Source organism: Salvelinus sp. IW2-2015, linkage group LG8 (assembly GCF_002910315.2).
Source record: "Salvelinus sp. IW2-2015 linkage group LG8, ASM291031v2, whole genome shotgun sequence".
NCBI classification, from domain to species: domain Eukaryota; kingdom Metazoa; phylum Chordata; class Actinopteri; order Salmoniformes; family Salmonidae; genus Salvelinus; species Salvelinus sp. IW2-2015.
The window spans coordinates 49,920,736-49,936,541 of NC_036848.1; the positions used below are offsets into that span (position 1 = coordinate 49,920,736).

General features: G+C 41.2%; 1 protein-coding gene across 1 annotated transcript in view; it reads left to right on the forward strand.

Moving 5' to 3' along the window:
- The window catches only part of wdr27 (WD repeat domain 27), a 173,387-nt gene that overhangs the window by 95,319 nt on the left and 62,262 nt on the right, over positions 1-15,806 (forward strand). The window contains exon 23 of the mRNA XM_023993602.2: positions 8,038-8,143. Within this exon, the coding sequence (XP_023849370.2) occupies positions 8,038-8,143 (106 nt within the window). The remainder of the gene's footprint in view (positions 1-8,037; positions 8,144-15,806) is intronic.

Below are 15,806 nucleotides of genomic sequence, written 5' to 3' on the forward strand. Positions count from 1 at the left end.
GAGACTCAAAACAGCAGGTCTGGGATAAGGTAGCACATCCAGTAAACAGGTCAGGGTTCCATAGCTGCAGGCTGAACAGTTGAAACTGGAGCAACAGCATGACAAGGTGGACTGGGGATGGGGACAGCCAAAGTTCATCAGGCCAAGTAGTCCTGAGGCAGGGTCCTATCGCTCAGGTCCTCCGAGAAGGGGAGAGAGAGATTGGAGAATTAGAGGGAGCATACTTAAGATCACACAGGACACCAGATAAGACAGGAGAATTACACCAGATTGGACAGACTGACCCTAGCCCCCTGGCACATAGACTATTGCAGCATAGATACTGGAGACTGAGACAGGAGGGGTCGGGGGGACGCTGTGGCCCTGCCCGACAATACCCCTGGACAGGGTCAACCAGGAAGGGTATAACCCTACCCACTTTGCCAAAGCACAGCCCCACACCACCAGATGAATATCAACAGACCACCAACTTACTACCCTGAGACAAGGCCGAGTATAGCCCACAAAGATCTCCCCCACCGCACAAACCCGAGGGGGTGCAAATCCGGACAGGAAGATCACGTCATTGACTCAACCCACTCAAGTCGAGTATAGCGAAAAAAAGCCTGGCAAGACATTATGCATCCCTCTCAGAGACGGCATGGGAGAACGCTAGCAAGCCTGTGACTCAGCCCCCAGAGGCAGAGAATGCCAGTGGACAGAGGGGAGCCGGCCAGGCAGAGACAGCAAGGGTGGTTCGTCACTCCAGTACCTTGCCATTCACCTTCATACCCCTGGGCCAGACTACACTCAATCATAGGACCTACATAAGAGATGAGTCTTCAGTAAAGACTTAAAGGTTGAGACCGAGTCTGCGTCTCTCACATGGATCGGCAGACTATTCCATAAAAATGGAGCTCTATAGGAGAAAGCCCACAGCTGTTTGCTTAGAAATTCTAGGAACAATAAGGAGGCATGCATCTTGTGACCGTAGAGTACGTGTAGGTATGTTCCAGTGGAGGCTGGTGGGAGGAGCTATAGGAGGACAGGCTCATTGTAATGGCTGGAATGGAATCAATAGAATTGTACCAAACACATGGAAACAACATGTTTGACTCCGTTCCATTGATTCCATTCCAGCCATTAGAATGAGCCTGTCCTCTTATAGCTCCTCCCACCAGGCTCGTCTGGTACCAGTCTCTTACGGCAGGGCCAAATCGGAGATAGAGGTACGAGCAAGTCCATGTAATGCTTTGTAGGTTAGCAGTAAAACCTTGAAATCAGCCCTATCCTTAACAGGAAGCCAGTGTAGAGATGCAAGCACTGGAGTAATATGATAAAGTTTTGAGATTCTAGTCAAGATTCTAGAAGCCATATTTAGCACTAGCTGAAGTTTATTTAGTGCCTTATCCGGGTTGCCGGAGAGTAGAGCATTGCAGTAGTCTAATCTTGAAGTGAAAAAGCATGGATTTGCTTCTTTGCATAATATTTAGACTAAAGGTTTCTGATTTTTGCAATGTTACAAAGATAGAAAAAAGCTGCTTTTGAAATGTTTTTGACAATTTTGTCAAAAGAGACATCAGGGTCCAGACTAATGCTGAGGTTCTTCACAGTTTTATTTGAGARGACTGCAACCATTGAGATAAATTGTTAGATCAAACAGCAGATCTCTTTGTTTCTTGGGACCTAGAACTAGCACCTCTGTTTGGTCCGAGTTTAAAAGTAAAACATTTGCAGCCATCCACTTCCTTGTGTCTGAAACACAGGTTTCCAGGGTAGGCAATTTTGGGGCTTCACCATGTTTCATCATCAGTGTGATTGTAGATAGCGGTTAAGAGCGTTGGACCAGTAACCGAAAGGTCGCTGGTTTTAATCTCAGAGCCAGCAACGTGGAAAAATCTACCATTCTGCCACTTGTTTGGCTGGAATTGAAAGCTTCATGACCTTTGACTTTGTAATGCCATCTTATTTTGTTTTGGCAACAAAGTTTCACTACGGCGGCAGAGCTTGCTAGTGTCTGTCAGCCTGTCTGTCTGGCTCACTGTCTGTATGTCTGTTCATCTGTCTACCTGTCTCTGTATCTGTATGTCTGTCTGTCTGTATGTTAACATTCCCGTTAACATTGACATTCACCTATTGGTGGTTTACACAATGTAAAATAAGGTGTTCACCCCACCACCATCCACATCTGTTATGGGCCCCTATGAGGACACCAGTCATTAGGTTTTACCTAGTTTTTGGTCTGATGAGATTATAATGTGAAAGTCCAGGACACACACACACACACACACACACACACAACATCCAACATTGTTCATTAGCAGAGAGCAAGGCTCAGCTCAGTTTGTTAGCCTGTACTACAGTAGAATTAATCCAGGGCTGTGGTCCAAACACTTAAAAGACACACCCTATCCCCTCAGCCCTCAAATTAAGTGGACACTTCTGATGACGTATCATGACGTCTGACGAGTATACATTTGCAGGGCAAGGGGCGAGGGAGGAAGGAATGATTTTTAAATGGACCGGAAATTCATCACTCGTTCATCCCGCGATTATTGTGTTTTCAGCCACCGGTAGCTTGTGGGTGCTTTAAATGCGCTACAGTCAATTATGCATATCTACTTATATTAAGTATCTAATTATTAATATGCGCCTACTTTATGATAGCTAGCAAATGATTTAGCTAACTAACGTTAGCCTGCGTAGCTGGAACTTCTGAAGAAGGAAATGCTTTTATTTCTACAATTTCCAAAAGACAACCAAACAAAAACATATTTACTTTTTACGAGACGTGTTTGTGGTGCCGTCATGTGCAATAGTAGCAACATTTCTGACTTATTTGCATTCGTTTTTACTTACATTTACATTTACATTTAAGTTATTTAGCGACTTACAAATTGGTGCATTCACCTTATGATATCCAGTGGAACAACCACTTTACAATAGTGCATCTAACTCTTTTAAGGGGGAGGGGGGGGGTTAGAAGGATTACTTTATCCTATCCTAGGTATTCCTTAAAGAACTTACACTTGTATGTTGACTTCTCCTTTTGATGTTGTTTTTTAAAGTTTTTGCTGACTTTTCTTAGCGGATGTACAATCGTTGCAAATTTAATTATGGGGAGTTTCAGGCCCCGGAGTGAACATAATTGTACACTCGCAAACTCGACTAAAAACGAAGGCTGAGGGGCTTACGTTGCAAACTTCTCTTGCTGGGCTAATCAGTTGGCCTGCCCTCCAAGATGGCGACCGGGATTCCCCCAAGGGCATAAGGCGAGGGTAAGTGGACGAGGGTGTGTCTTTTAAGTGTTTGGACGGCAGACCTGGTGAATCCAGGTGAAAGCTATGATCCCTTATTGATGTCACCTGTTAAATCCACTTCAATCATTGAAAATTAAGGGGAGGAGGCAGGTTAACCTGTCTGGGCCAGGAGTTCCGCTAGCGGAACTCCTCCCACATTCCACTGAAAAGGAAGAGCGGCAAATTCAAATTTTTTTTTTTGAAATATTTAACTTTCACACATTAACAAGTCCAATACAGCATTTGAAAGATAAACATCTTGTGAATTCAGCAACATGTCCGATTTTTTAAATGTTTTACAGAGAAACACCACATATACTTATGTTAGCTCACCACCAAATACAAAAGACAGACAGACAGTTTTCACAGCAACGGTAGCATGCAGGTAGCATGCACAAGCCAACCTAAGTAACCTAGAAACCACTAAATAACCTAGAAAAAACTACCTCAGATGACAGTCCTATAACATGTTACACAATAAATCTATGTTTTTGTTCGAAAATGTGCATATTTTAGCTATAAATCAGTTTACATTACTGCTACCATCATAGCTACAGTCAGAATCGCACGTAGTAGCCAGAGTAAATACAGACACACGTCAACTACCTAATTACACTCATAAAACATTTCAGAAAAATATATGGTGGATAGAAATGAAAGACAAAGATCTTGTGAATAGAGCCAATATTTCCGATTTTTAAAATGTTTAACAGCGAAACACCACATATATTTATGTTAGTTCACCACAAATACAAAGACAGACAGACAGTTTTTCACAGCAACGGTAGCATGCAGGTAGCATGCACAAGCCAACCTAACTAACCTAGACCAACCTAAATAACCTAGAAAAACTACCTCAGATGACAGTCCTATAACATGTTACACAATAAATCTATGTTTGTTCGAAAAATGTGATATTTTAGCTATAAATCAGTTTTACATTACTGCTACCATCATAGCTACCATCATAGCTACAGTCAGAAATCGCACGGTAGTAGCCAGAGTAAATACAGCACACCAACGTCAACTACCTAATTACTCATCATAAAACATTTCAGAAAAATATATGGTGGATAGCTAATGAAAGCAAAGATCTTGCGAATACAGCATATTTCCGATTTTTGAAGTGTTTTACAGCGAAACACAATATATCGTTATATTTAGCTTACTACAATGCTAACACACAGCAGCATTGATTCTAGTCAAACGCTAGCGATAGCACAGTTCGACAGATATAATGAAATAGTATCCAATTGGGTCTTATCTTTGTTGATCTTCCATCAGAATGTTCTCCAAGGGGTCCTTTGTTCAGAACCGTCTTTATTTGGAACCAGAACGAACGATTTCCCTCTTGAATTAGCAAGCACACTGGCGTGCTGTGCTAACCTCTCCGTCTTGACAAAATTCTTGCGTCGCATCACGTCTAAAGTCCAGAATACATTTCAATAATATAATTAAACTATATTGAAAAAACATACTTTAGGATGATATTGTGACATGTATCAAATAAAATCGAAGCCAGAGATCATATTACCTATAACGACGGTTTTCCAGGAGCGATCCAGATCCAACTTCGCGCCTTCCAAAAAAAATAAAGTGGCACTTCTCATCCAAGAGGTTGTATACAATCCCTGAACGAGATAATCAAGTCATTTCTACTCTCACTTCCGCATGACACCCAGGGGAAGGTGTATGACGTGTTTCTACAGTCYTAAGTGACATGCCCTTTTATAGACAAGCTCTTGAAGAGAGACTTCGCTTTTGGAAATCTCACTTCCGGATAGGAAATGGTCTGTAAAAAGAGTTCTGTTTCACTTAGAGAAATAATTCAAACGGTTTTAGAAACTAGAGAGTGTTTTCTATCCAATAGTAATAATAATATGCATATTGTAAGAGCAAGAATTGAGTACGAGGCCGTTTAAATATCATACGATTTTCCCCAAAAGTGAAAATAGCACCCCCTGTCCTCATCAGGTTAAAGAAGGATGTTTAAGCCTTGAGACAACTGAGACATGGATTGTGTATGTGTGCCATTCAGAGGGAAAATATTGAAGTGCCATTGAATGGGGTATGGTAGTGAGTGTGTAAAGAACTGCAACGCTGCTGGGTGTTTCAKGCTCAACAATTTACCATGTATATCAAGAATGGTTCACCACCCAATGGACATCCAGCCAACTTGGCACAGCTGTGGGAAGCATTGGAGTCCACATGGGCAAGCATCCATGTGGAACGCTTTCCACACCTTGTAGAGTCCATGCCCCGATGAATTGAGGCTGTTCTGAGGACAAAAGGGGGGTGCGGTGCAACATAATATTAGGTAGGTGTTCCTAATGTTTTGTATACTCAGTGTATATGTGTAAGGCAGTAGTTACAGTACATTCGGAAAGTATTCAGGCCCCTTGACTTTTTCCACTTTTTGCTCCATTACAGCCTTATAAATATATATATWTTTTTTCATCAATCTACACACAATACACCATAATGACAAAGCAAGAACAGGTTTTTAGAGTTTTGCAAATATATTAAAAATAAAAACAGATATCACATTTACATAAGTATTCAGACCCTTTACTCAGTACTTTGTTGAAGCAGCGATTACAGCCTCGAGTCTTCTTGGATATGACGCTACAAGCTTGGTACACCTGTATTTGGGTAGTTTCTCCCATTCTTCTCTGCAGATCCTCTCAAGCTCTGTCAGGTTGGATGGGGAGCTTCGCTGCACAGGTCTCTCCAGAGATGTTCGATCGGGTTCAAGTCCGGGCTCTGGATGGATCATTCAAGGACATTGAGACTTGTCCCGAAGCCATTCCTGTGTTGTCTTGGTTGTGTGCTTAGGGTTGTCCTGTTGGAAGGTGAACCCTCACCCCAGTCTGAGGTCCTGAGCGCTCTGGAGCAGGTTTTCATCAAGGATCTCTCTGTACTTTACTCCATTTATCTTTCCCTCGATCCTGACTAGTCTCCCAGTCCCTGCCGCTGAAAAACATTCCCACAGCATGACGCTGCCACCACCATGCTTCACCATAAGGATGGTGCCAGGTTTCCTCCAGACGTGACGCTTGGCATTCAGGCCAAAGGGTTCAATCTTGGTTTCATCAGACCAGAGAATCTTGTTTCTCATMGTCTGAGATGCCGTTAGGCTAACTCCAAGTGGGCTGTCATGTGCCTTTTACTGAGGAGTGGTTTCCTTCAGGCCATTCTACCATACAGGCCTGATTGGTGGAGTGCTGCAGAGATTGTTGTCCTTCTGGAAGGTTCTCCCATCGCCACAGAGGAACTCTGGAGGTCTGTCAGATTGACCATCAGGTTCTTGGTCACCTCCCTGACCAAGGCCCTTCTCCCCTGATTGCTCAGTTTGGCCGGGCGGCCAGCTCTAGGATGAGTCTTGGTGGTTCCAGACTTCTTCCATTTAAGAATGAGCCACTGTGTTCTTCAATGCTGCAGAATGTTTTTGGTACCCTTCCCCAGATCTGTGCTTCGACACAATCCTGTGTCAGAGCTCTACGGAAAAATCCTTCGACCTCATGGCTTGATTTTTGCTCTGACATTCACTGTCAACTGTGGGACCTTATATAGACAGGTGTGTGCCTTTCCAAATCATGTCCAATCAATCAAAACTTGTTTTCGCTTTGTCATTATGGGTTATTGTGTCTAGATTGATGATGCTAATTTTTTATTGAATCCATATTAGAAAAYGGCTCTAACGAAACTAAATGTGAAAAAAAGGAAGGGGCCTGAATACTTTCCAAATGCACTGTACATAGGATGTCCCTTGACTATAATACAGTATTATACATACTATACATACTGTATGTACAGTCCCTTCAGAAGCATTGGAGTCAACATGGGCCATCATCCCTGTGGAACCCTTTCGTCACCTTGTGGAGTCGATGCCCCGATGAATTGAGGGTGTTTTGAGGGCAACGTGTTCCTAATGTTTGGTGTACTCAGTGTATGTTTATATTTTACGGTCTCTGACATCGCTCGTTCTGATATTTCAKWTTTTTTCTGGATTATGTGTGTATAGTTTTTTATTAGATTTTTATTGCTAGGTATTACTGCACTGATGGAGCTAGAAACACAATCATTTCACTGCACCAGCGATAACATCTATAAATCTGTGTACACGACCAATAAACTTGGATTTTATTTGGTACTGTAACTCATTGGGCACCACTCCCATGTTGACACCTGGGAACCCTGTTTTATTTTGTGCTGAAAGGAGCTTGCTCTGGGGTGCAGTGGCACTTTGCTGCTAGACTAGGTTCGTTCCTAGTCCCTAAGGGTAGCAGAATAAATGTGATATTTGATACTGCTTCTCTTTGAGATCTCAATAGTGAGATGTTTGACATTTTACATTCTCGTAAATCAGTATGTTTGTGTGTTGTGTGTGTGTGTTCTGAACAAGGCATTTTTGCAACTAGTGGAAATATTTGGCATCCTGGGTAACCACACAAACACAACCACCCAATAAGAACGACTGTGGATACCAGGACTGAGGCCATCGTTTGCAAATGTATTGAGAAATCTGTTGTAAAATGTATTTTAATGTTTCAAAATTGTATTTTATTGTATGTTACTGCCTTAATTGTTGCTGGACCCCAGGGAGAGTTACTGGGGATCCATAATAACTGAAATACAACACACCTAAATAAATCTAAGCAGAATCATGAAATGTCACTACTGATTTGCCCTTTCAAATAGAGCAGCAATAGTAGTTTTCATTGTCATTCTTTAAATCTCCCACTCTGTTGTCTCTCCATAGGTGTGTGCGGCGGTATGAGAACCACTTGAATCGCTGTCATCCCTGCACCGCAGCCTTTTCACCCTGTGGACGATTCATTGCTTCTGGCTCTGAAGACAACTGTGTGAGTGGTGGTTCCTTCCTACTTGTCCTCCCTATTCTCCTCCTCCTCTTCCTTTCCCTCCCTCTCCTCCTCCTCCTCTTATGTCTTCTTCCTCCACCCCCCCCCCTTTCTCATCTTCCTCCTTACTATGGAAAAGTGTGACCTGGTATGGAAGTTAAAAGGTAGGGGTTGAAATACAGGTGGAGAGTCAGAGGTTCATGTTACTGGATTTCACAGGCTTCGTCCTCTCCCCTGCACTAATAATTTTTGACACCATCTAAAATACCTTCAATACCTGTAATAAGTCTGAAATATCTTCACCTAGAGTTGTTTAATGTTAAAGTGACACATGACACATCAGGAAATGTCATGGAAAGCATCTATGATGTGGTGTCAATGGCCCTGGTCTGGATAAAGCGCTGTAATACGCTGTAATACGTCTTAAATACCTTTAACTGGAGTCTGTACTGTATGGTGTCACAGGCCATCACCCTACATTGTAATAGCTGTAGTAAATCATGCACTGTAAAGGGGTTGCCATGAATTTGACAGTAACTTAAAGGGAGCAAGGTGGCAAGTACAATTCTGTATTTCATATTACAGTGTACAGTAGGTGCATTTGTTTTATGTTACAGTGACACATGATACATAGTAATTTATTTTATGTAAATAATTTTCCCGTGTCCCACAGAGAATAGGAAGCACTACCATTTTACACAACATTAAAGACATGCTCCGGAACTTTTGAAACTTCCCGCTTTGGGCTGGATGTGTCAATGTGTAGTTCATACATGCATAATCTATGAGCAGAATTACTGTTTTACCTCAATTAGCCACAAAATCCCTAGTTTGAAAGCAACTGTTATTCTGGAAGCTGTGCTGCGCCATTTTCCCTACATTTCCTCCCATGTGGGCCAACTCCCTAGCAATTTGAGTTCTAGCCAATGATCTTCAGCCCCTCACCATTTGAGTGACAACTAACAAGATGCACACACATCAGCAAAGAGAGAGAGCAATGACGTGGTGCAAATATCTGCACATAGGTGACGTAGTACACAATTTCCAGCTCATGAGCACTACTTTCACTACTGGCTAAAACGTATACAAAAGTACCGGAGAATCACTTTAAATACGGCCAATGACCTGTTTTATGTCTTTAGTACATTCACCTAGAGTTGTTTGATGTTAATTTGACAATGGAATGACGTGACTCATGCTTTTTCCAAGACAGTCCCACAGAGAATAGGAAGCAAGGGGAATGCTTGTCATGGCAAGCGCATCACTGGTAAATCAATGCATGCGTGTGTGTGTGTGCGTATGTGTGTGCATGCATGCGTGCAGGGCCGGCTCTAGCCTTTTGGGGTCCAAAGCTAAATTTTGTTAGGGGCCCCCAGACCTCATGGGCAAAACATTTTAGTGGCCCCCCTCTTGACGGCAGAGACAAAATATATAATTGTAGAGTCAATTTCCTGCAATTCTACACATTTTGCCACGGGACTTGAAAATGTTGCAGTTTTAAAGCAAGTTTGCTGCAGTTTTACTCATTTTGTCATGGGGCAAAGAGAAAAATMTGCAGTTTTACAGTTAATTTCCTGCAATTCTACACATTTTGCCATGACTTATACCATGTTATTATGACATCTGAGTGAGAGTGACTAACAAAATCCCCACGTGCCCGGTTGGTAATTCAACCATGATTACTACAAGTTTAGACAGCTGACTAGACTAATTTACCAATCTAAGAACATTTAGCTGACATGGAATGGCAGTGTTAATTTCATCAACAATAACTATGAGGGAAAGTACTCATCAACGACTTATTCCTGAATAAAACTATGACGATAGCTAGAAGAGATGCCCTGGAAAAAAACGCAAACTATTACAAATTACTTTTCATTTTAGTTGATGAAAATGGGACGAGACAAGAATTCCATGTGAGACTAATGGGCATTTAATTTGACATGAAACTCCTTTTCATCTGTTTTGTCCTATCATAAGCCAGCATACATGCATAATATTTCAGGCAGTTGTGACTAGACTTGTAACTAACCTCAACTAGAAACAATGTTTTCTTTGATCACGACAGAAGCTCTGTTTTCCCATGTGTGCTGTTATTCATTAGTCTGTGTTGACACACTCGCATTGTAGTCCACAAATGCGAGTTGTGGTTGATTTTTGTTGAATTTTAGGAGTACAGTAATAATTCTGGCCTCAAATTCTCTCCTGTTATTTACTCCCTTGACAGTTATGACTGTGAGATTTTAGTCATTTAGCAGACTCTCTAATCCAGAGCTATTTACAGTTAGTGAGTGCATACATTTTAATACTGGTCCCCTGTGGGAATTGAACCCACAACTCTGGCATTGCAAGCACCATGCTCTACCAACTGAGCCAAAGGTGACCTGTTTGACAAAAACGAGACTAAAATACTCCAGTTTTAGTCGACTAATAATAATTAAAACTAACTATGGATGAAATTACAAACATTTTACTAAGACTAAAAGTTATTTTAAGACTAAAACTAAAATAGCTGCCAAAATTAACACTGACATGGGCTATTTGAGTCTCTGTCAGTGACTGACATAAAAAGAGAAAAACTGCTGATCCAGAGTCCCCCAATTTTATATTATTGTCAAAGAATGGGTGGGTGCCCCCTAGCAGCCGTGGGGCTCAAAGCGGTCGCTTATGTTGCTTATGCCTGGAACCGGCCCTGCATGTCTGTATGCTTGTGCTTGTATGTGATTTCCAGGCAGTTCATTCCAGTGTATGTGTGTTTGTCGTTAATTTGTTTGCGCGTGTTTGTGCGTGCATGCATGTGTGTGTGAGAGGGCATCTAGACAGAGCAGTCCAGATTTACTGCAGTACAATGCCTTCTTTTCCTTTTATCTCCTGATAGAGATGGATTTGCAGAAGAATGCTTTCTGTTCTGGGTGTATAATTTATACGCTGGCATCCAGTTCGAGTTATAGGTTCAAATTGAGTTATAACGCTATTATGGGTAACTTCTAAAGCTCCGACTTTACTTTATCGACAAGCCGTGTGCGCCATCTGGGCTGCAGTAACTGCAGAATGCGTAACATTATGGACAGGGGCACACTCAACTACTGTAACTATAGCGCTCAGGTGAAAAGGTTGATGCACTGTAGTGCATATTTTGTCTTGAGTGGATGGTCGGGGGGCCAGAACATAATTACTAATAATTTGTTGACTACAAATTGACTACAATAATTTATTGACTACAGATATAATATTTGATTAAAACATAATCATTTCAAACCTTGCTTACATTTGTATACGATCACATATCTCTRTATTATGCATGGGATTACGTTGGAACAGATTTCCAAAATTAAAATCCCTTGGAGCAGATTTGCTGGTGTTTATTTTCAGTATTTTTTGTCCAAAGAAATATATAATAATAATACCCTGTTTCGTATTTGCTCAGGAAACAAGTTAAAATCACGGTCCGCCAGTTGGGCTGTAGCCTTAGTTGCCTGCCTATGAAACAACACAACGTGCTGCTGGTGGGTTAGGTGTATGTAGTTGTACAATACATGATTTAAACACGGTACATGGTAAACATGGCAAAGTACAGGCCATACTATTCTGTTATTTCCATGACTGACACCTTTTAAACCTGCTACAGAATAGGTCTTCCCTCTTCTTGCTGTACAAAACATTGTCTGCGTCCCAATTCTCCACCCTTCTCCCCGTCATGGATTTAAAAATGGTGGAAACCCAAAGCCAGTGCTTACCCCAATCCAATGCTTTCGAATTCATGACGGGGAATGTGAGAGACAAAGACTGTCATGGAATTGGATCTTCAAAGGCCAAAAAACACATACTCACCTCAGATTTTTACCACATGGCAAAGCGAAAGGTCTCATTCCTGAACGATGTGTAGAGGTCACAAATCCACATTCATTGTCACATTTTATTTGCTCTCTCTTCCCTCTTTCTTCACAGTTTTTTTTCTTCCAATCGTGTCTGTCTTTCCTCTGGACTTCTGAGTAAATCTCATCTCTGGTCTTTTATTGAGCAGCTGCTTTGTGTTTAGTGTTCCCTTACGGAAAAAACACATGAATTTCACGTGAATACATGTGAAGTGTTCCAAAAACACATGTTTTTATGTGATCACGTGATCATATGTGATCTTATGTGAAGTTAATGTGATAACAGGTGACAACCACAGGAGGTTGGTGGCATCTTAATTGGGGGGGACGGGCTTGTGATAATGGCTGGAACAGAATGGGCGGAATGGTATCAAACACATTGTTTCCATGTGTTTGATGCCATTCCAATCTCTCCGTTCCAGCCATTATTATGAGCCGTTCTCCCCTCAGCAGCCTCCACTGGTGAGAACATGTAAAGCAATACGTGATAACATGTGATCACGTGTGAAGTGTACCTAAAACACATGGTTTCACGTTATCACCTTTTGCTTTACATGTTCTCACCAGTGGAGGCTGCTTCACGGCATAATAATGGCTGGAACATGTAAAAACTTGATTATGTGTAAAGTGTTCCTAAAACACATGTTTTCACATGATTTAACATGTGAAATTTCATGTGAAATGATGTGATTTTCAACGTGAAATCATGTGGTTTTTCTGTAAGGGTTGATCCGCTCTATGACTGGTGCCAAACCAGCGCCAGAACTGTCTAAACAATTCATCCCTCCCAACCAAGACAACAGTCAGTGGAACTTCTTACATGAAGTCATCGTGTTGAGCTGGGGAGTTATGTTAACCTTCTAAACAGGCCACTGAACAGTAAAACAGAACACTGGAACATCATTTTGAAATAGTACACTACCGATGTCACAAGAATTCATTCTTCTGAAGATTAGTCAGTGGAACTTGGAACTTCTTCCATGGTTGTCCAGTGTTGTCATTGTGTTGAGACACAAAGTAGAGCTCGGGAGTTCTGTTTACCTTTGCTGGGCCACTAAACAGTCCATTAGAACACTGAATAGATCAAGAGATCAAGATCAGTTTATCCGTCCAATTGTACACAAGGTCCAATGAAAATGTAACTTCCACTTTATCCCAACGCTTACGAAAGACACACATATGCATATACATACAGGTTGGAGCAGGAGGCTGCCATACTACAGTGCCCCTGGAGCAGTTTGTGTGGGAGTTTAAGTGCCTTGCTCCAGAAATGATGAGTATATCCGTCACAACAATTCATCCCTCCCYACCAAGARAACAGTCAGTGGAACTTCTATTCCATGGCTGTCCACTAGCACAGTTGTGTTGAGACACAGAGTTGTTGGGAAGTTCTGTTCAATTGGCTTCAGGGCCACTCAACAGTAAAACAGCACAGTCGATTGAACATTGAACTGAATAAACCACTAGAGTAGACCACTAGAGTAGATCACTTCAATAGACCACTAGAGTAGAATCACTAGAGTAAGATCAGCTTCAATAGACACTAGAGTAGACCACTAGAGTAGATCACTTCAATAGACCCACTAGAGTAGACAACTAGAGTAGATCACTTCAATAGACCACTAGAGTAGACCACTAGAGTAGATCACTTCAATAGACGCGCGCTAGAGTAGACCACTAGAGTAGATCACTTCAATAGACCACTAGAGTAGACCACTAGAGTAAACAACGGAACCAATGATGCGTTTAACCTTCAAACATTTATCTTTAAAGCTAGAGCACTGAATAGAACATTGAACCCTTGGGTATAGGCCTATAACTTGTAACTTTTAAGTCAAGTACTTTCTTGTTCTACAAAGAACTTGAACACAGTTATCGTGTTTTGGTGTACAGATAAAATATATGAATGCATGTAGTAGCTATTTAGGTGGCCTGGTGAGTCCAATTCCTTGAAGAAGACTGTTCAATTTAGTATTTAAAGAGTTGGCTCAACATAGCTTCTTGCCATGTGTGGACCAGACTCAGTAAGAGATTTAATTTGTATAAAAGAGTTGTTAGTGAAAGACATGAAAGCGTCCACTTGCCATCCAACATTTAGCTGGTTAGGACAATGTACTAAAATGTGATGGATTGCTTCCACCAATCTGAATTAGTCAGGTAGGTGAGAGGGTCAAGCACACTCAACTCGAGCTCTGTAACTCAAATGTTAGTTACAGAGAAAGTACAAGGCCCTGGGAACCATCACAACCTAAGAGGCCTACCACTCAGTCCAGTCATTAAGCTTATTTTAGATGGCTGAGCAAAGACAGTGAATAGCACCCTGGTGGTTTGGTAATAAGAAACKCAGACCTTAAACTATGTGGTTTGAATGCTTCTTTCGCCAGGTATAAATCTTGCCCTGGTTTTGGAGGTCAAAGCGAATACATTTTCCCCTCCCTTTACTTAGTGATATATATCTGTAATATAACCGAGCATGTTCTTCAGCCAAATCTTTGTGCCAGATGACTCGATCAACTGTCTTGATTGATGTTTTGTCTTGTATCTTTATCCCAATGGTGTTCGTTTACTTATGAACTCATGATTGTTTGTTATTTACAGTGCATGATGTACAGTACATCTAACAACCAATGTAGAGATGTTTGTAGAAAGACTGAAAAGCGCTGGTTAATACCAGTTTAGATGTTTGTAGAAAGATGAAAGGCTGGTTATACAGTTTAGATGTTTGTAGAAAGATGAAAGGCTGGTTAAACAGTTTGATGTTTGTAGAAAGATGAAAGGCTGGTTAAACAGTTTAGATGTTTGTAAAGAAGATGAAAGGCTGGTTAAACCGTTTAGATGTTTGTAGAAGATGAAAGGCTGGTTATACAGTTTAGATGTTTGAGAAAGATGAAAGGCTGGTTAAACAGTTTAGATGTTTGTAGAAGATGAAAGGCTGGTTATACGTTTAGATGTTTGTAGAAAGATGAAAGGCTGGTTATACTGTTTAGATGTTTGTAGAAAGATGAAAGGCTGGTTAAACAGTTTAGATGTTTGTAGAGAGATGAAAGGCTGGTGTAAACAGTTTGATGTTTGTAGAGAGATGAAAGGCTGGTTAAACCGTTTAGATGTTTGTAGAAAGATGAAAGGCTGGTTATACAGTTTAGATGTTTGTAGAAAGATGAAAGGCTGGTTAAACAGTTTAGATGTTTGTAGAGAGATGAAAGGCTGGTTAAACCGTTTAGATGTTTGTAGAAAGATGAGCTGGTTAAACAGTTTAGATGTTGTAGAGAGATGAAAGGCTGGTTAAAAGTTTAGATGTTTTAGAGAGATGAAAGGCTGGTTAAACAGTTTAGATGTTTGTAGAAAAGAGAAAGGCTGGTTAAACAGTTTGATGTTTTGTAGAAAGATGAAAGGCTGGTTAAAACAAGTTTAGATGTTTGTAGAAAGATGAAACGCCTTATACGGTTTAGATGTTTGTGGAAAGATGAAAGGCTGGTTATACAGTTGAGTCAGGGGTTTTTCGGTCTGATGACCTGACGAGGCTCAGGTATAAAACATGGGGGTCATTCCATGTCAATTCAACGAAACCATGGCCTCCACCTATCTCAGATCGTGAAACTTCAAATGATGATAATCAGAATCAGATAAAACAAAGATACAGGCGTCCTTCCTAACTCAGTTGCTGGAGAGGAAGGAAACCGCTCAGGGATTTCATCAGGTGATTTTAAAACAGTTACAGAGTTTAATGGCTGTGATAGGAGAAAACTGAGGATGGATCAACAACATTGTAGTTATCCACAATACTAACCTAA